This window comes from Crinia signifera, chromosome 6, assembly GCF_055691185.1.
Source record: "Crinia signifera chromosome 6, ASM5569118v1, whole genome shotgun sequence".
Taxonomy (NCBI): domain Eukaryota; kingdom Metazoa; phylum Chordata; class Amphibia; order Anura; family Myobatrachidae; genus Crinia; species Crinia signifera.
Window position 1 is genome coordinate 215939843 of NC_139222.1, and position 22350 is coordinate 215962192.

General features: G+C 44.1%; 1 protein-coding gene across 4 annotated transcripts in view; it reads left to right on the forward strand.

The window, feature by feature from the left end:
• The window catches only part of AATK (apoptosis associated tyrosine kinase), a 104612-nt gene extending 82854 nt beyond the window's left edge, over positions 1-21758 (forward strand). For 3 of the 4 annotated variants that reach the window (XM_083148812.1, XM_083148815.1, XM_083148814.1), the window contains 6 exons: positions 5539-5660; positions 8103-8252; positions 10681-13546; positions 15264-15375; positions 17953-18192; positions 20323-21758. In XM_083148812.1, the coding sequence (XP_083004938.1) occupies positions 5539-5660; positions 8103-8252; positions 10681-13546; positions 15264-15375; positions 17953-18192; positions 20323-20351 (3519 nt within the window). In that variant the 3' untranslated portion in view covers positions 20352-21758. The remainder of the gene's footprint in view (positions 1-5538; positions 5661-8102; positions 8253-10680; positions 13547-15263; positions 15376-17952; positions 18193-20322) is intronic. The other variant, XM_083148813.1, reaches the window with a different exon arrangement.
• Positions 21759-22350: the final 592 nt, after the last annotated feature.

Below are 22350 nucleotides of genomic sequence, written 5' to 3' on the forward strand. Positions count from 1 at the left end.
TGTTTTGAGCGGCTTTCAGCTCAAAGTCGCCCAATGTGTATGGGCCTTTAGAAATAGGGTTACAGTTGCCCCTTGTGTATGCCACATAACTCTCTGCACATGTTACATTTGCCCACCTGCAGTGCACATGGTTTTTGCCCATTAGGGAAAGATTTTGCTTTTGAGATCCTTACTGAATAACCCACACGTATGTATTAATAAATAAGTATTTATATATATTAGCTGTTTACCAGAAAAAGGGTTGTCCAACCATCATGTCATTATCTTGGATGTGAATGGGACATGATTATATTTGGCTTACAAATCACAAGCGTTTATACTTATGATTTTGTCAAGAGGAAGGAACCTCAATGAAGAAGAGTATGAAGGCCCTACTGAAGCACCCCCTGGGCCTGATTTGCATTAGGCCACAATTATGCCATTCATTTTTTAAACCAAAATATGAATCAGTGTACCCTGATGTGGTCGGAGTACACGCCAGTGGAGAAATACTGCTGTATCTGTACAGTTTAAAAAAGTAACAAAAACATTTTTTCTTCTACTTAAGCACAATCTATGCAAGGCTGATGACACTATAACAGAGAGACGTGCTAAGCGATGTGCTCTTTGTCATAATTTGATGCCAAGGTCTCTGCCTATCACAAAATTTAGGATGGCAGGTGTGGAACTTCCAAGACACCACCTCCACACTTTCACTTGAGGGCCTGGAAAGTGGGTGTTGGTGGCAGTGTGGGGTGAGAGGGCAGTAGGTTGCCTAGGGTAACGTTAAGTCCTAAACTGGCCCGGGCACAACTCTATGAAATGGAACAAAAATGTTTAGCTTTTCTTGTCATAGAAACATAAGGGGGTATTTATCAAAGCTCCGATAGTGATACAACTATAGGCGATAAAGTATCAGCCAATTGGCAGTTTGGAGCTCATTGTTTGCTACTTTATCTCTCAATTTTTTTTTCTCTCTGCAAGTTTTGATAAATAACCCTTATAGAATTTTACAGCATAGATAGAAGAACCACTTAGACCAGGCATATCCCAAAGTCAGGCCCGGGGGGCAATTGCGGCCCGTGCTGTCATTTCAAGCGGCCTCCAGCTGGAAGCGGGAAGAGCATCAGATGTGGGAAGCACAGCACAGGACACTAAAGGTGGGGCCCCAGTGAGCGCGCCTTTACCTTGCTGTCTGCTGCAGTGAGGAGGTTCCAGCCGCCACAGTCAGATGTGTTTGGCATCCTACCCCTGCTGCTGCAATCGTATATATCACCCTACTCCACAATCAGTGACAGCAGTGTTTGGGGAGGGGGGCAGCAAGGGGGAAGCTTGCTCCCGTAACATGCAGAGCGGAGGAGGGCAGCAGCGGGAGCCCAAGCATCTCCTGTCCTTGCAGTGCCTGCTTTGCCTCTCCTTCCTCTGGCTCACACAAGGGGCTGGGAAACATACAGCGAAGGGGGGGGGGGGGGGGGCAGAGTGGGGGACATACAGTCAGGGCTGCCAAGAGAAATCCTGGGCCCCGGTACAACAACTTCCCAGGGCCCCCATTTCACATACCAATACCGCTATGATAAACTGCAAAAAAACATAGAGGGAAACATCTATACACACAAACACACTCACATAGGGCCCAATTCAGACCTAATCGCATCCCTGCAAATTTGCACAGTGGACGATCATCGATGTACTGTGCATGCCTATGGGCTTCAATGCGTGTGTGCCATTCCATCCAGCGATTAAGTCCTGCTACAGTACGTTTTCTATTAGCAATCCATTGACAAGGTGATTAATAAGAAGCCAGCTTCTGGGGTTGGTAGACCATTAATTGGTAGTGTTAAGGAAAGTGCTAGCCGTGCCAAAAAAAACATTGGTGATCTCAGAGATAGCATAGGAGTGCCCAAGCTGGTTAGAGAAAGGTTTTTGATGTCAGCACCAGCCACAATCAAGCTGATATTATCGCAGCCGCCGAGTAAATCCCTGGCTACTCAGAGCTTGCGATCAGTGGTGACCGGTGAAAAAAATCATTCCATAGGGAGTGTCTCACAAATGGATTTACTGTAGACATTTTTGCTCCGCTGCGAAAAGATTAGCAGCAGTACACAGCATGCACATTAAATCGCAAGGTGGGATTTCACCATAGTGGAGCGGCTTTTACCCCTATACTGTATATATAAAGACATACAAATATAGACATACAAATATAGTGTTCACTCCCAAGGCTTAGATGGGGGGGCACTTAGAATAGCTGACCTGCTGCTCTCAGCAGAGCACCAGTCACAGCATCAATGCAGAAAAATACAAGACAACCAGTTTGTTTACATTTAAAACCACCTATAATATGTATCCTGATTTCAGGCTGCTATCATGCCACTGTAGTGCCACTGAATAATGCCCCCTGTAGTGCCTCTGCTTGATGCCCCCTGTAGTGCCTCTGCTTGATGCCCCCTGTAATGCCTCTGTTAAATGCCCCCTCTAGTGCCTCCTGTAGTGCAGACTCACCCCGGTAGTCTGGGTCTGGCCTCCCCCTCCATCACTGTATGAGAGCAGATAGCAGCGCCACATGCTTCCATCACCCGTCCGGCGGCTCTAAGCCACTTCAAATATGGTGCCTGACTAGTGAGCCAATCGGAGCTTGCGGCCCGGCAGCCAATCACTGCAGCTGCCGCTACGCAAGCTATGATTGGCTCAGGAGTTGCACAGCATTTTAAATGGCCAAGAGCCACTTGAGGGGTGGGGGAAGTTTTCGGCGCTGCGCTCCGCTCTCATACACTTGCAGCTGCAGCGGCGGAGGTGCTGGGGGACACCAGAGGGCTGAGAGGGGCAGGCCTTTCAGCACAGTGGCAGCAGGAAGAGCTGCACATAACAAAGGGGGTTATTCTAGTTCATTCTTTCTGACAAAATCCTTCTTAGATGGACAAAACCATGTGCACTGCGGGTGGGGCAGATGTAACTTGTGCAGAGAGAATTAGATTTGGGTGGGGTTTTTCTTCAAAGTGAGATCTATATTGCAGTGTAAAATCATGCAGTCAGTATTTTCCCTGCACAGAAACAAAATAACTCACCCAAATCTAATTCTATCTGCACATGTTACATCTGCCCCCCTGCAGTGCACATGGTTTTGTCCATCTAAGAAGGATTTTGTCAGAAAGAATGAACTAGAATAAACCCCAAAGTCCTGTCGCGGTGGGGGATTGTGGAAGGGCGCACATTACCGTAATAAAATAAGGGCAGGGCGCATTCACAAGTTAGAAAAATGGGCAGGGCACAGCCTACAAACCTAGTGTGAACACTACAAATATATGCACCCACAAGGCCACAATGAGATATTGAATTGGAGTGTGTTTTTATATATATATATATATATATAAAAAAAAAATTCAATTTGGACACAACCATTGACAAAGGTGTCCTAGAAGCACTGAAACATCAGCTCGTGGGTTTCCTTTCAATGGCTTGTATATATAGATATATATCTATCTATATAGATATATCTATCTATATATCTATATAGATGTCTATATATCTATATATCTATATATCTATATATATATATACACATACAGATCAATCATAGATAGTCAGAACCTATATAAATTATATATTAAGCCAGGCAGGTCAGACAAATGTACTTACAGGAAGCACTGCAGCGTTTTTAGAATTTACTGGGTCTGTCTGAATTTTCTGGGTCAGTGCACAGTGACCTCAGGCTCTCAGATCCTCTGGCTCCACCGCACCTTCCCCTCCCTGGTCACCCACGTGCAGGCTGTAGTAGAAGTAGTGTACTAGCACCGGACGGTCCCAGCTGCTGTCGTCTGCACTCTGCAGATACACAGACAGACCTGCGAGTGCGAGATGATGATAATCATCTCGCGAGAGTCTCTCTCTGCAGTCTGCACGGAAGCTCCGCAGCGGTGGACCGGACGCCTCTGCCACTGTCAGTGTCTGCACATCCTCACTGACAGTGACAGTCAGATATTAAACACCCGCTCGCCTCTCCTCTAGTAATTTACCACCGCCCGCGCTCCCGAGTCCCGCTACACAGAACTGCGCGGCACACGCACCAATTGCCTTTAAAAAAAGAGTGTGTGTGTGTCCTCGGGCCCGGGCCCCCTGATAGTCCCGGGCCCCGGTAAAATGTACCCGCCCCCCCTGCCTCTCGGCGGTCCTGCATACAGTGAATGGAGGCAGTGATGGCTATTCAGAGAAGGGGGAGCAGGGGCAGGCTGGGGGACATACAGTGACTAGGGGCAGAGTGGAGTACATAATGAATGGGGGTCATAAAGTGAATGGGAGTCATAGAGTGAAGCAGGGTCAGGCTTGGGAACATACAATGAATGGAGGCACTGATGGACATTAAGATAAGGGGGGCAGGCAGAGTGAATGGGTGCAGAGTGGCAAACATACAGTGAATGGGGGACATACAGTGAATGGGGACAGGCTGGGGCAAATACAGTGAAGGGGCAGGCTGGGCGACATACAGTGAATGAGGACAGGCTGGGGGACCATTCTGATGTGATTAATGATTCAAAGAATGTCAGGCTGAATGGTTGGCCCCCACACATTTACACTTCACCAAATCTGGCCCCTGTCGCAAAAAGTTTAGACACCCCTGACTTAGACTATCTAGTCTGCCCTAAAGGCATGTACATACAAACACTTTAGGTTCTTTAAATTATTTTTTTATCGGGACCTACTGTAGTTAATATATCAGTATATTTTGGGAGTAAACCGGAATACCTGGAGGAAAGCCACTCCAGCATGTGTGGAGTTTGTGAGAATATACAAACTCCACACAGTTAAGGCCATGGTGGATATCCTCCATGTTAGGCAGTAATGCTATTACACCAGCGGCACTGTCCTAGACACAGGATAAATTATAGATGTGGATAAGAGGAGAATGGTCCATTTAAATGCACATGTTGATCATTTTGTATTTTACCTGTACAATAAAATGTATCTATACAATATGATACCCGTATCTGACAGGGCATGCTGGTTTTTGTGGTTCTACAACAAAGAAGTAACCTAAATGAACATACAGTAGAATTGTTTACAATATGCTTTTCAGTATACTCTTGTAAATTTGTAAACAAGATTGCTTTCAATTTTATGTTTAAACTGATGTTTTTGTATTGGAATGTAAGTACACCTGCTGCAGAGCAGACAAAGGCAGGGATTGGACACATTCCCATAGCATCAGTTGTCTTGTTGCGGAGCTGCTGCATCATGTATGACAGGAGAGCACTCAGACACTGTGTTACACACATGACTGTGTAAGCCAGCACCTGGCACCCTGCCAGGTGTCCCCAGCCTGTGCCAGAGGAGGCACTCCGCTGCCCGGATTAAGGGAGGGGAGTAGGCATTCTCCCATCTCAGAGCACGTCTCTGCCTCAAGGGGGAGGAGGGGACTTCGCTGTAACCTCTCCGTCAGGGTGAGTCAGACGTCTGCTGATCCTCAGGGAGGGTGGGGGCGAGGTGGAGGAGGAAGCAGCAGCAGGGAACGAAGCTTGAAAGTGTGTCTGACTCTGAGCGGGCAGCTGTACTTGTACCTTGCAGGATGATTACCTTCTGACGTCCGACCAGCTGTGGGTTCCTCTGCGATGGATCGCACCGGAGCTCATTGATGAAGTACATGGGAACCTGCTGGTGGTTGATCAGACCAAGGCCAGTAACATCTGGTAAGAAGCTATCTTTTTCTCCCTCTCCTATTTGTCACCCATGTAACAGTTTCTGTCATTGCCTTGGCCTGGGTGGAGCACTGCCTGCCCATCCTCAGTGATGTGAGTGTGTGTCTCAATGCACTTCCCTGTGTTGTGTGATGTTTACAAATAAACCATTGTTGCAGGTGCAGGGTAATGTCATTGTGCAAAGCACAGTAGGGTATGGAACAAGGGTGTGGCACTTGTAAATAATACTTTGTGGCCAATGACTTTGTGGAAAGAAAAATAAAACCTCTCAATAATTTAGGTAGAGTGTTGGAACTACATAACGCACCAACAATGTAACTTAAATAACCTAAATGTTCATTTTATTCCCCGTAGCACAGGTGTATAATAACTGTACAAAACCAACATATGGTAGGGAAAAACACATAATGGGTCACTACTATAACACTAAACTGTAGCACACACACACACTTGAAATATGCAAAAGTTACTGTAGTATATTATGACCGAAGATGGTTCTAGAGTAGAAGTTATGATCATAGGAGGGAATAGTTTTACTTCGACACAACCACTTCCTGTAAGTAATCTACCAGATGGATGTCTATAATAGTGTGCACTGATGACGGACATTACCTCTATAATAGCGTGCACTGATGATGGACATTACCTCTATAATAGCGTGCACTGATGATGGACATTACCTCTATAATAGCGTGCACTGATGATGGACATTGCCTCTATAATAGCGTGCACTGATGGACATTGCCTCTATAATAGCGTGCACTGATGATGGACATTGCCTCTATAATAGCGTGCACTGATGATGGACATTGCCTCTATAATAGCGTGCACTGATGGTGGACATTACCTCTATAATAGCGTGCACTGATGACGGACATTACCTCTATAATAGCGTGCACTGATGATGGACATTACCTCTATAATAGCGTGCACTGATGATGGACATTACCTCTATAATAGCGTGCACTGATGACGGACATTACCTCTATAATAGCGTGCACTGATGACGGACATTGCCTCTATGATAGCGTGCACTGATGACTGACATCGCCTCTGTAATAGCGTGCACTGATGACGGACATTACCTCTATAATAGTGTGCACTGATGACGGACATTACCTCTATAATAGCGTGCACTGATGATGGACATTACCTCTATAATAGCGTGCACTGATGATGGACATTACCTCTATAATAGCATGCACTGATGATGGACATCGCCTCTATAATAGCGTGCACTGATGGACATTGCCTCTATAATAGCGTGCACTGATGATGGACATTGCCTCTATAATAGCGTGCACTGATGATGGACATTGCCTCTATAATAGCGTGCACTGATGACGGACATTACCTCTATAATAGCGTGCACTGATGACGGACATTACCTCTATAATAGCGTGCACTGATGATGGACATTGCCTCTATAATAGCGTGCACTGATGATGGACATTGCCTCTGTAATAGCGTGCACTGATGACGGACATCGCCTCTGTAATAGCGTGCACTGATGACGGACATTACCTCTATAATAGCGTGCACTGATGACGGACATTGCCTCTATAATAGCGTGCACTGATGATGGACATTGCCTCTAGGATAGCGTGCACTGATGATGGACATTGCCTCTAGGATAGCGTGCACTGATGATGGACATTGCCTCTAGGATAGCGTGCACTGATGATGGACATTGCCTCTATAATAGCGTGCACTGATGATGGACATTGCCTCTATAATAGCGTGCACTGATGATGGACATTGCCTCTATAATAGCGTGCACTGATGGACATTGCCTCTATAATAGCGTGCACTGATGATGAACAGTCAACCCTGTGCTTGCCACTTTTTAATGAATGGCAACCTTTTAATGTTGATCTATTGACACTACAGGGAATCCATTTTTATTGTAGCAGTTAGTTCTGTCAAGTCACCAGTTAGCACAAGTTTCTTGTAGCGGTTGCTCACTTAAGTGATTGAAGATTAATTGTTAACTTATGACGTAAGGGGACAATTATTTGTTTTCTCTGGGGCTAAGACTAGGGGTGCAAAACATAGCAATTTAATTATCTCTTTGCTTAGTTATCCCCATTAGCCACAGGAGTGACATTGCTTCTCACAGTCAGGTTTAGGTCCCTAAATGAGAGTTGTGGCCACTTTACCAGGACTATAGATGGGATTAGCCGTTATTAGCAGTGAATATAAAGCACCTGGTTTAGAGCAGCAATTGGATAGCTCTAATGGGCACCTACTTTGGGCACCCCAATAAAAAAAACCATGTGAATATCTCCTTTAGACTGCGGTCTGCTCTTTATAGAATTTAGTGCAATGACTTTTTGAAGTGGTGACTAGTAGGGATTTATTGTATGTAAATCATTGAATCAGCTGTTGTCACTCACTGTCCATGACTAATATGTAGCATTCTGTCCCTCAAAGGTCCTTGGGAGTTACACTTTGGGAGCTGTTCGAGTTAGGGCGGCAGCCTTATGACACCTACTCTGACCGCCAGGTCCTCAGCTACGTCATTAAGGAACAACAGCTTAAACTACCTAAGCCGCAGCTCAAGCAACTGCTTTCAGACCGCTGGTAAGAGACCTGCAAACATCGGAGACCTCATATGCTCAACATACTGTACAGGGCCTGCTTCTGTGTAACTGTGGGTCTGGACAAAACCATGTTGCACTGCAGATGGGGCAGATATAAAATGTGCAGCGATTTAGATCTGTATGAGGTGTGCCATCACTTATCTAAATTGTATGTCGACATGGACACAGTTATGGTGTACTGCGTTCTCCTCACATTGCCCTCTGCACTTGCCATGATCCGGGCATGGTGCCTCGTTATGCTCGGCATGCTATTCTGTTCTCCCTCCACCCCCTACTGGATGATGGGGTATGAAATGCCGCCTGTTGGCACATGTCCGCTAAAAAAAAAAAAAACCGGAAAAATGCATGTCGACCTTTTGATTGTCGACCTTTTGACCTTACAACACTGTTGACCTTTGCCATATTTTATGTGTCAACATAAGCCATGTCGACCTAATGGCCTTATCCCATCTCTAGTTTGCCCATGTGGTGAGAACTGTGTGTCTCTGCATTTATAAGAGGTCTTAAAAATAGCAGCACGGTGAGTTATTTAATAATAGGAACTATCAGTCCTTCTCATGGGCTCTGCTGAAGATTATTGCCAGAAGATGGTTCTTCCATTGCAATGATTAAATTGTCACTGTGCGCTACATACATCTGGGAGAGGACGCATACACACAACAAACGTATCCACATGGAAACTAGTAACCATCTGGGATTTTCTTGGCAGAAAAACACCCAAGAAGCTTGGATATGTCACTAGAGAAACATACATCATGGATTATAAACCATAGAAACATGGCAAAGGTCAGTCACCATGCTCACAAATATAGCTGCAGCAAAAATGCACACGCAGTGGAAAGTTCCAGCATTCCTTCTACGGCAGAGATATGACATTGTAGAAGCAGTAAATTCGCAATGTTCAGAGCATAGTATTTTTTTTAATGTCCAGTGAGACTGTAAACAGGCTTACCATATATACTGGAGTATAAGCATATTTTTTCAGATCATTTTTTATGCTGAAAAAGCCCCCCTCGGCTTATACTCGAGTGAGGGTCCCACGTGAGTCAATAAGTTTTCCCAGTTTTTGTTGTAAAATTAGGTGCCTCGGCTTATATTCGGGTCGACTTATACTCGAGTATATACGGTGTTGTTACTGGCTGCTGGGAGGATGTTCTATCTGGATCCTAATGGCAATTTGCATCCAATCAGATTGTGATCGTATTCAGGAAATGGGTTACTCTGGAGAAGTCTGACTTTATCAAACAGTCAGTTCTTATTGTAACAATTTTTTATTTTATTTTATTATCATTCTGGTACATTATGTACAGCTGCACACTAGATCTAGCTGTTCCCAGTGTAGATATCACAGGAGAAAGGGGTCTCCAGTCTGGCCTATGAGATTAACCTTCTTAAGCAGTCTAAAGCTGCCCATACACGGTCCGTTTAACGGATCCATTTGGGACTTAAATAGTACACATCGCATCGCATGCCTTGTGCATGCAATGCGATCCAATGCGATGTGTAGCTAGTACAAAAAGTATGTGCAGCACATACTTTTTGTACCGTACTATGTGATGCGTGGGAGCGTGCATCTCATAGTACAGAACGGAGCCTCCGCAAAACGGAGCGTGTATGGGCTCCTTTAGACTGTTTATGTCCACATTTTACCTGGCATACTATGCAGATAAGGGACTGGTAAATTCAACAGCACAGACACTCAGAAATGTGGGATTCATTTAAAATTAAATTAAATTTTACTAGTTTGATAGTGATGGTACAATTGTGTAAAGGTTCTATGTACAATGGTGGTTTTCATTTCAAATGATCATTTATGGATTTTTGTTATGGCTTTTCAATTGAACTTGACTAATGATATAATAATATGCTCCAAGTATCTGAGTTGCATTTACATTAAATAAATTACGAAATGTATAATTTTAGTTCCAAGAGGTTCAAGTAGGATTGCCAAAAATATTGACCCTATCCAAACAAGCATTTCCACTTGCAAGCAGGCTCAGAGAAACATCTGTAACATGGATTTTAATGTGTTAAACTTCCTATAATTTAGCGGATTTGCTCTCTTATACGATTGCTCTAAAATAAAAAAAATTCCAGAGAACCTTTACATTTTAGACCTAATTCCATAAATTATATGCAGCTGGTTGTAGTGTCCCCCCTATTCATCAGGTATTCTGGTCATTCTAGTAATTTGGAAATAAGAAAAAATCCCTGTATGCATTACTGTCGGTATTAGGAAGGTGCAGAATGAAGAGCTACAGTAGTTGGATGAATTGCATTGGCTGTCCAGTCATATGTATTTTAAGTGGTTTTAAGGGTCTAGTGAAAGCTATTCATTAACAAGAAAAAGAATACAAAATGTTGAATGAACAACCGTTACACGTAATCATTTTTGCATTTTCTTTCAGGTATGAGGTGATGCAGTTCTGCTGGCTGCAGCCTGAGCAAAGACCCACAGTGGACGAGGTACATCTTCTTCTTTCCTACCTGAATGTCAAAGGAGCTGGCGAGCTGGAGGAGGAGTTTGAAAAGCGGTGGAACTCTATGAAACCAAGTGGGACGGATAGTGTGGGACATCATGAGACCGAACTCTCCTCTTACCCTCTACTGGAGCACTTCTCTGCGGATGGATTCCACACTGATGGTGATGATGTGTTAACTGTGACTCAAACTAGCCAGGGGCTCAACTTTGAGTATAAATGGGAGCGTGGGCGGCATGACCAATACCCACTGAATCCAGGCTGCCAACCATACCAAGAGATGTACTACACCACAAATAATGGTGACAGGCTTAGTCTGGGTGTGTCCCCATCTGGCTTTGATAATAAAGATGGCAACCTTGAGTCTCGACCGCTTGAGGTGGTGCCTGTTCTGAGTGCCCGTAGTCCCTCAGTGGCAGGAGACTATTACATACGTATTGAGGAACCTTTGGGCAGCAATCTCCAGCAGGATTACAGCCCGCAGCATGAAGAGCACAGTGTAAAAGAGGAAGAGGGACCGATGATAGAGACTCAAACAAGTGAAAAAAGTCCATCTGTAAAGCTTTCCATGGAGCCTCTGCTGGCACAAGTAGACTTTTCTGCAGAAGATGAGAGTCTACTCATTGAGGACAAAAATCAAAGTGATTGTTCATTTTATGAAGATGAGACAGAAGAAAAACAGTTGGTCTCTTTAAAAGAAGAAACTGGTGGTCTGGGTGGCTTTGCCGATCCCCTTGGAGCATCGCCATCTTTAATGCAGCTGTGTCAGGCCCAGTTAAGCATGGGAAAGACAGCACTGATAAATAAGTCAGAAAGTGAGGACCGTAAACAGGCTTGTACAGAACAGATTACTGCAATGAAATCTGAAGCAGAAAATGAGCAGTTATTGCATGGTGACGATCAACAAGATTTGTCAGTGAGAACCCCTCACCTTGATACGTTTTCCCCACACTGGGCGTCAAACATCTCATCAAACAATAACATCTCCAATGAACCTCTACAACACAACTCTGGTGTCTGGTGCAATCGCCGCTCTGAAGACCCCCAGGATACTGAGGCTGAACCCTATGGTCCTGAATCGTGGCAGGTTATGGACTCTGGGGAGGGAGACCATGTCAGCATTCTTCCTGAAAGAAGGGATGATTTGTTTTGCAAAGCGGAGAAACTTATGGTACAAGGATGTTCTATCTTGTTAGAAACCAATTCAGATATGTTACCCAGCCATTGCTCCCCTTTGACAGCAGAGGCAATACAAACTGACCTGATTGTATCAAGCTCTGATCACATTCACCATCCTTTGGAATCCCCAGATAGCACAGGCACTGGAAAGGAAATGGATCCACTTGGTGTCATTTTAATAGAACATTGTGAAGTCCCAATTCAGTCACAACCTATACACAACCTTCAAATCATAGAAGACCTATCTGTTGTTTCGCAAGAGGTTTCTCCACAAAACGTATCACAGGATCACTGTAGCAACTCTGCTTCACCCAATAAGGAGAGTGAAAGCCCTAAGAAATTGTTTCCCAAAGACTTTTACCAGGTGCACAGTTACAGTGACGATGAAGACACAATGGAGTTGACTTCAGGGGTGTTTACCGACCTCTCTAGTGAGCGAAATGACACCGCTCCATCCTTCAGATCATTGCAGAAGCAAGTAGGAACTCCAGACTCCTTAGATTCTTTAGACATGCCCTCCACAGCCAGTTCATGTGATGCATTTAGCCTTGGAACCTACACTCCTTTTGTACAGCACAAAGCTCTGGACAGTGGCTATGACACTGAAAACTACGAGTCTCCAGAATTTGTTTTAAAAGAACCACAAGACAATAGAGAGACTGATGATTATTACCAGCTGACTCAATCTCAAGAACATAGCTTAGACCCTGGAGAAATGCCAATGTCCCGGTCAGTAAGCAGTGATTTACAAAGTCTAGATGCCAAGAATCCCTACCGGGATTCTGCATACTTCTCAGACTATGACTCTTTCAACCGTGAAGAAGAGGAGGCTGACCAGAGAAATGAAAGAGAACAGGAAGAATTAGAGAATTCCCAGTGTGTAAAGCTGGAATTTGAAGCGACTGGATCAGATTTATCAGAAAGTGTTGAGGACTTAAATAGTGAACAAACACATTCTGTCACAGATACAGAGAAAGAAATTCACCAGCCTTCTTTGCCAGCACCAATAGATATTTCTTTGTTGCAACCGCCTCTTATATTAAGGGAGGAGTCAGTGGATGAAGGCTTGGGCCTTGATTGCCATAAAGATTCTTCTGTTGAAAAACAACCTGATACGTGTTCATCGATAGAGCCTGCCTCACACAGGACCTTCACCCTATCCCCTGTCCAGTTGTGTCTGACTAAAGCTTGCACAGTTAAACAAGGTGCACCAGGTAGTATCACTTTAACCACTGGGCTCCAGGAAGAAGACAAATCATCCTGCAATAGAGAAGCACTAGGAGCTTCCCATCTACCTAAATGCCTCTCTCCTCCACTTATACGGAAGGAAAGCAGAGTAGGCGAGTCCCCAGAAGAGGATGAGGATGAAGAGAGTGAGGACAGCGATGAATCTGATGAGGAGCTTCGTTGCTATAACATCCAAGAACACAGTGAGGAGAGTGAGGAGGAACATGCTACCATACCCATTGTAATTACGGATACCGGCAGCTCCGGAAATCTCCGAAGCCTCCTAAAGACACCAAACTTTTTGCCGCAGGCTGAAGCAAATGACCTAGACAGAAAGAAAAAAGCTGTGTCTTTCTATAATGATGTCACTGTCTATTTATTTGATCAGGTATGTTTCCATAAGAGACAGTTGTCCATTGTAAGAATGTATCTGCTTTGAAAATCCTTCTTGGCATTATTTAATAAGATGGTAAAAATAATACAAGGTGAAATCTGAACTTGTGCATTAACTTATATTTAATATTGTGTTGGTGTATTTGATCTTCTGCTCTAATAGTCGTCTTTGTTCTTCCACATCCTCCTCCTGTAGTAATGAATATGAGTGGTCTAGGGGTAAAACTAAATTTTTATAATACACATAGGGGGTTATTCTGGTTCACACGCAAAGGCAAATTAATTATCTAATGGACGAAACCATGTGCACTGCAGGTGGGGATGATGTGACATGTGCAGAGAGAGTTAGATTTGGGTGTTATTTTGTTTCTGTGCAGGGTAAATACTGGCTGCTTTATTTTTACACTGCAATATAGATCAGTTTGAAGTACACCCCCCACCCAAATCCAACTCTCTGCACATGATACATCTGCCCCACCTGCAGTGCACATGGTTTAGTTCATTAGAGAGTGAATTTGCCTTTGCAAGTAAACCAGAATAACCCCCACAATGTTTTGCTTGTTATGTAGTCATGATTTTTTTTAACATACCATATTATGTTATAGTGATTCCATATAATTGCACTGTACAGCCCATCTGCACAACATGAGTGTAAAAATTCTCATTTAAACCAGGCGGAATTTTTTGTTTTTTTTTGGGGGGGGGGGGGATTCGATTCACTGAAAAGTCGCTGAAATTGTTGCAAACTCACGTGGTTTTGGCGAATTCGTGGCCATTTTCGCTCATGTCATTTTGCCGGGGAAAAAGGTGAAAAGGCATGGGTGAAAATGTACTAAAAAATGCCTGTGATTGAATACTAAAAAGAAGAATTTTTTCACCTGGGGCAAATTTTGGCTGGGATTGAATACCCCCCTTAATCTGGATTCTTGGGGTAAATTTACTAAAATGGGAGTTCTATTGAAGATGGGATGTTGCCCATTCCAGAAAATCAGATTATACTTCTTTATTTAGCACTTAGAAGATAATAGAATCTGATTGGTTGCTATGGGCATCGTAAATAGAACTCCCATTTTTGTAAATTTACACCTTCTACTGTAGATACCACTTCCCCGGAGAAGACTTTGCATTTACGTATGATTTAACATGTTGCATTATTGCAGAATGGGGGCGGGATGTACTAAAGGGAAAATGTGGTAAAACAGGGGTTTTACTGCATTTTCCTATGTACCATTACCCTTCCGCCCCGTCTCCGCCAGGCAGGGTATCGCCATCTCTGAGTGGCGATACCCTATAGAAGCCTATGGGCTTCTATCGCCGCCCGCTCCCGCCGTCCGTGTGCCCCCCCCCCCCCTCCCCCCCTCCATCGATCTCCTCCCCCAGCAGGTGTCACAGCCGGGAGGACATCTGACTGCAGGGGGAGGAGGAGACGCAGGGGGACACTGACAGCCACCGGGATGTGAAGGAGACCCCCGCACACCACATTACAGGTATCGTGGGGGTCTCTGTCACCGCACCCCGATGCTAGCCGCATATGTTAGTACATATGCGGTAGCATCGCGGCGGCTGGGCGGCAATGTATATTAATACATCCCGCCCTGTACGATAAATTGGATATTGCTGTATTTAACTGGAAGATGCAAACAGTGCAGGGCCTTGTGATCTCTGACTTGTAGACTTCTCTGGACATGTCCTTTTTTTTTTTTTTGTTATAGGAGAGTCCAACACTGGATCTGGCAGAGCAAGAATTCCCAGAAATGCCTACTGTCCTGCTGGATGTAGAACAAATGTCATTTAAGGAACCTGAAAACCACCTCTTAGGTAAAAGTAAGGATATTATTTATAGTAACCTGGTAATAATACCCCTTTCACACAGAGTTGGCCCAGAGATATTGCCAGGGAAAAATGGGTCAACCCAGGTACTTTCTCTGTGAAAGAGTCTACACGAGTCTAAAGGGTCTTAACTCGGTCGCTACCATGGTTTGTCCTCTGTCCAACCCAGGTTGGCTGCAGTGTGAATAGTATAACCGGGTTATTCATTCCCCCCATTACCTTTCAAAGCTGCTGTATGGCTGTGTAACAGGAGGCCCGCCTCAAGGGCAGGTCTGCAGTGATATGGAGGGCAGACATGGGTTCTGTGTGTGAAGGTGATGAACCTGGAAATAACCCAGGACCAAGGTGCAGTGTGAAAGGGGTATAGAAATTAAAACTTGGGTCAAAGCCACGGACCTAATCTGATTGGTTGCTGTGGGTAACATGACCTTTTTATTTGTAAAACCTTTAGTGTGTGTGTGTGTGTGTGTTTATATTCATCCATTTATTCACTTGCAATCACTTACCACTGGCTGCAAGATGCATAATAAGGTATTCAGGAAATGATTTTTGTAGAGTTGCCTGTTCTCACCCTCCTAACAAACAGATAATATAATTAGTTTTTACCCTTATTAGCATCTGTTTCTAGCCAGGACATGTCCCTGTTCTATGGCTGCAGTTGCTTGGAGATGGGATATAGTGATACTATCATATACTCTCTAACACGTTGCCTGCTCATTGGCTGTCTATGTTACTAAGGGTCAGATTCTCTAAGCTTCAAAAGTGATAAAATAGAGAGTGATAAACCACCAACCAATCAGCTCCTACCTGCCATGTCACAGACTGTGTTAGAAAAAATGTCAGACAGGAGCTGATTGGCTGGCTGTTTATCACTCTCCATTTTATCACTTTTGAAGCTTAGAGAATCTGGCCCATAGTAACATAATCTATGTTCTTTTTAAAAAAAAAATTATTATATTTTCTTTTTTTTTCCATCAATAGATTTTTATTAGTACAGAAATTTTTATGGGGTACAAAAAAAGAAGAGGGGGGACAATCAAAAAGAGGGGGGGGGACATGGATAGCAAACGGAAGCAAATAATATACAGATTGGTAAATAACCCATAACACGTCACTGCGCAGTGACCAAATAAAGCAACATAGGCATAAACAATGCAAAATTTGGTAGAGTATGATATTCCAACCAACAGTGGTTATACAACAGACAGTTTTGTCTAACGCTTCAGTTCAGTGGTCCTCACATTCATACGGGGTGGAGGGAGCTGGACTGTAACATTGGGCTTGGGGGGGGGCGTCTGGAGATTCAACTAGACTGAACTGTGGTAAATCTTGGGTGGCTCCGGAGGGGAGAAGTTTGGCTCCTTCCCGGTCTGTGATGTACTTGAACCAAGGAGACCAACGGGGGTGAGGGGGGAAGGGCTGGGTGAGGTAGGCAGGGTGTTGGTTTCCATATGGTAGTGGTGGTTGATCTTCAGGCTAACCTTGAGGAGGGATGGGGGCGAGGGTTGTTTCCATTGCTGAGCCAGGTTAGCACGTGCAGCAATGAGGATATGCCCAAGGACATGTTTTCTGTGTTGAAACATCTTGGGGGTATATATGGAGCAAGGCGATGCTCGGGGAGGGGGTGATATCGATCTGGAGGACCGTAGAAATCAAATTGAAGACCCCCTTCCAGTACTCCTGGAGTTTTGGACAGGACCAAAAGATGTGATATATAGTGCCCACAGAGCCACACTGCCTCCAGCACTGGTTAGAGCATGAAGGCCAGAAAGTGTGGAGGCGGTCGGGGGTTAAATAGAGTCTGTTAATAAGTTTGATGTGCATCTCAGTGTGGTTCAGGCATCGGGACATCGTGTAGGCGGATAAAAAAATCTTTTGCCACTGGGCAGGGGACAGAGGGCCGCTCAAGTCCGCCTCCCACTTTCTATGGGCCGTGGTCTTGGTAAAGACAGAGGGGGTCACCAAGGTCCTGTACCAAAATGAAATGTCCCCTTTGTACCAAAATGAAATGTCCTACCATGTTAGGTCTAGAGAGGGCTGGCTGGGAGAGGGCATTTGGTGAGGAGTAGGTATGGAAGTGGGTTTTCCACCAATGTGCAAGTTGCATATAGTGGTATATTTCCGATTCGGGGAGTGAGTATTGCTTCTGGAGGGAGGAGAAAGGGACCAAGGAGTGAGCATCCAGGACGTCGCCCAGGGAGGCGATCCCGCATGCCCTCCAGGTCGTCAATCGGAGGTTGGGAATTAATTTTGCTACTGTAATGATAGGCAGAGTGGCGATTTTATTATATTTTCTACACATCCAAAACAGAAAATAAATCAGACTATGAACAGAACAGAGTGTGAGCTGCCTATATTGTACCCAATAGTGAATGTTCTTCTCAAGAGTAGCATTGTTGGGGAGGGCAGAGGGAGTTGTGGGTGTCTGAGATGGGTAGATGATGCTAATTTGGTTACCTTTTGTCATCCCACAATTTATACTGCTGCATATACTTGTAGTATGGGTGTACGTATCTGATAACAGAACACCAAACCCATAGGATCACTCATACTTGTTCTCTTACGTCACAGATGGAGATGAGTTCCAGTGGGATGAGGCCTTGCCTGTTAAATCGGCGAAATCCTCCTTTATAACCTCACTCACTCCAGCCATGCTGAATCCTGAAGTTAAGAGTGCCCCTGAGCCCATACCCATTCCTGCCATGAAACCTGTGCTGCCTGTTCAGCTGTCTAGGTTCAGTGTTTCTCCAACCTCTTTGTCCCGATTCTCTATAACACATGTGGCAGATAATGCCATGGGATCACTGGAAGGTAAGTGAAAACAATCAAAATATTTATTTTTCTTTATTTATATGGCACCACAAAGCGTCCGTAATGCCATTGTCCTAGCCAATTTCTCTTTTTGTTAAACAAAAGAAGCACTTGTTCTCCTGTGTCCGGGTACATCACGAGACCAATAAACTAGAATGTGTAGAGACGTTTCCTGTCTGAGCTAGAGTCAGTTATTCAGTCACTTGATTTATATGAGGAAGTGAGGAGAAAGTAGGTGCGGCAGGGCTTGTGGTTTTAGATTTTGCAAAAACATCTACACCATTGTTTCACAGTAAGTATGTATTTTTCATGGAAAACTGACATTAAGACACTGGGAGGGATTTGCTAATGAAGAACATATATTCACACGCCAGGGTTCAGTGTAGTTACAGTACTAGATATTTTGAATCTACCCTGGCATAGTACCCTCATTCTACTGTGTGGCCAAGCTAACATTTGGATATTGATTGTTAAACCTGGTGAAGTGATAAAGTGGAAAGTGATAATGCACCAGCCAATCAGCTCCTTATTGTCACGTTAAGAGCTGGGTTTGAAAAATGATAGGTGCGGATAGGCTGCTGTGTTGTCACTGGCCACTTTATCACATCACCAAGCTTAATACATATTCTTGTGTGTTGGCCCTTGGCCCTTTTTTCTTTTCATCCCTTTCCATTAGTTAGATGGCCTATTTATTAACAATGCTCAGGACACTGTTAGACCTGCAAGTTGTATAAACACTGGGGCATTTGCAGTTCTAACATCCACAGAAGGACTGTAGCATCGGCTTCTGACACAGAAGATTATATGCTGTTGTGAGTAGGAGATGATAGTAGTGAGGGAGGGAGAGTTTACAATCTGCGAGTGAGGGGGAAATAGACAGGGGTGACACTGAGGCAAAAGATTGTTAATGAGGGGGAGGCATGTTGTGAAAATCGACCCTGTACTTACAATATGTAAATAGTCCTAGTTCAGTTTGTCGATCATGTTAAAGACCATGAGAAAAGATTGTGTCCATTGCTTTCTGTATATAGGAAGTGAGGTGCTTCTCTATCTTACATCACTGAGCATAGCTAAAGTCTGAATTTCAGTGGTTGACTTACATACAGTATCTGTGAGTTAATGTACAGGGCATCACCAGAGAGTAGCAGGCCTGTGACATCCCATTGAACTGCTTATACTGTATTTATACTCTTCAGTCAATGTCTAAGCTTATAATAAACCACAAAAGTAATTGGGTGTCTGAAGTCCTGAGGAAGCGTTCACTGCGAAGCGTACGCTGACCGTCTTAACACACTCAGTGTGTTGTAAAACCCCCTCTTCCCCTCCCCACATACAATGTTGAAATTTTGAATTGTACTGCTGCGCAACCTTTGTGAGCGGTCCACCCGGTGACTGACACGCTAGTCTGGCGCCAGACTCAGCGTTATCTGAGTGAGCTGGGTGAACGAGGCAAGTGCAAGCCTGTACACCTCATACATGGTTCACCAGCTCTTAGTCTTAAAGTTACGGAAGCGGCTACCAGGGCTGACTGCAGCACTATCGGAGGATTGTCCTCAATAGTTGCGTGCCTCACCCGAGTCTATGTGACTATCTCCCAGTGCGTGAGAAACTTATTTATTAAAAGAAACCTCACCGCTAATCCACCTTACACAAGAGAATACCCACTCTTTTACTGTTGCCTATGGTACAAATAACACTTACAGATAGGGGCTGTGGTGATCAGGGGGTCACACTGAGTCAGGGAAACGTCCTCCCCTTTTTTATTAGTGTGATTGCTGTATGTCTTGGTTTTATTTCGCAGAAATTTTATATGTATACCTAATAAAAGTTATGTATTATGAGTTCAATTTATTCTTAGGTGCACCAGCGAAAGGCATTCTTCCTGTTTTTCTATCCCTGTTAACTCCATGCCTATGGTAGCACACCCTCATTAGTTACACGAAATTATTCTAAATTATACCTGTATTTAGGAGGGTCCTTGAAGCCATATAAAAACGTTACTGACCTGTGCGATTGACATATCTCTTTCCCTCAATTGTGTCATATTTCAGTATATGTAACAGAGCTGTAAGGACAGAGCAGGTTTGTCAGTCTTGGTAAGTAACCCTTGCATTCTGTTTCCCCATGTAGAGAAAGTGCCGACTGGAGAGCACGTTTAATGGACAGCCGCATGACTCCTGGACTCCCTTTTGATTCGGGCTCACATATGAGCGCCTGAAGCTCAGGACTGGAAAACACACTGCAGAGCTGGAAGTTTTTTGAGAGCCTTTTTTTTTTTTTACTCTGCTGCTGGAAGGGTTTCTGTCCCTGATACAACCACACATGCAGTCAGCTGTGTGTACGCACTGCGTGACTGGTGTTTTCTTACATGGGGACACTTCCGTTGCTTGCACTCAAGGTTTGGACTTGTACCAATGTGTCTATAGGATTGTGTGCGTGAATGCTTATGTGTGTATGTTTATTTTATCATGGACTACTGAATGCGGATGTGTGTGCAATTTTAATGAATTGGTATATACATGCTCAGTGTATATAGCTATATATGTTTGTTTGTCTATTTGTCATGAAAGTATTTAAAGTGGATTTGTCGCCTATGCACAATAGAGGGAGCAATTTCTTCATATATGAACCAATATTTAAAATAATTATTGGTAAGACCCATAGATAACGGCACCCACTGTGGGTAGGTGATGGATGCACATTAAATCCAGGTTTAGATCAGCTCCCAGAGTGATTACGACTAACACTGGCTAAACCGATGTTCTTACACTGAAGACGCACTATTCTTGCTATGATATGTGCATAGAGTCTCCTAGCGCCCCCTGTATGACAAACATTGCTACTGATCTAATGTTTCAGACTTCATATCCTCTCCTCTATGTTTGAAACCTATGTCATCAGGCTGGAACTTGTACCATCTCAATGGATCCAGGATATGAGTGGCTACTACTATAGATCTACCACAATGACTAAAATCATGCTGAAGACATATTCTTACTTCTGTACATTATACTCGTTCCATTTTGCCTTTTGCTCCTCACTCTGGATGATTCATGACTTAGTGAGAGGACCAGATCGCAGGACTGGTGGACTCTGAATGCGTTGCATGTCCTCTCCCCTGAAGGGATTAAAGTGCTGGATCACCTTGATGTTCTAACCAGATCCCACATACCGAGGGACTGTCGGACACCTAAAATGACCAACTCTGCAGCAGAAATATGACCAGGTCATTCATTCTCTCCTGGTACAGTTCAGGACATTACACCCCCTCCCTATAGTACATACTGACATATTGCAAAGTGTGTCTATGCATAGGTTATTTAGGTGGATGAAAATATTTATATTTTGTAAGAGATTATAAATGAAAAATGTATCTTTACAAAGTCCTGCTGTTTATGGGTAACCAGAGCGGAAGCTTAAGCCCGTGTGTGTATGTACATATCTATATACTGTATATTGTAAGCGGGTTAAAGGGCCACTGTACAAATGATTTTTATTTTTTACAATGACTGTCATGTGACCAACACAGGTTGTTTTGTGTGCGTATAAAACAAAAACAAAAATAAGCACCACCGCACAGTATCTTTACTTGGCTAACCCCGTATGCGGTCATTTTGGTTTTGTGAAAATGGTCCTGATGCCGAAACTTAGTGGAGGTGGACAATTTGAGAATTGAACCAAAATTAATGGATCTACAGTTTATTCATGCCTCAGTATTACCGTACTTACTGGCATCTTAGCAACATGAAGAGACCTTGAGTTGTCTATACCCACAACCGCACACCCTGCACCCTTACAGTTATACTTACTCCCACCAGTGTTGCATACAGGAATCCCCAAGAAAATGGGTATTTGCAGGTGTTCCAGAGAACAAGGCACAGGCACCATGTTCCTGACTCTGGGGGTTTGTTCAGACCTGATCACTGCTCTGCTAAATTGCAGAGGCTTGCTGGAGAGAAATGCCACCCCATGTGAATTGTTTAGCGGCACTTGCTTAAATTATCTGGATCGGCAATAGCTGAGAACCCATTCACAAACCGCTCACCAGTGTGTGCAGTCTGCGCACAACTCCTGTGATAGATGTATTCGGATTGGGGCTGGTGTCGTGCACCTTCCTCTCAAACACCTGGGCACGCCTGTCTTTTCCTTGACACTCCC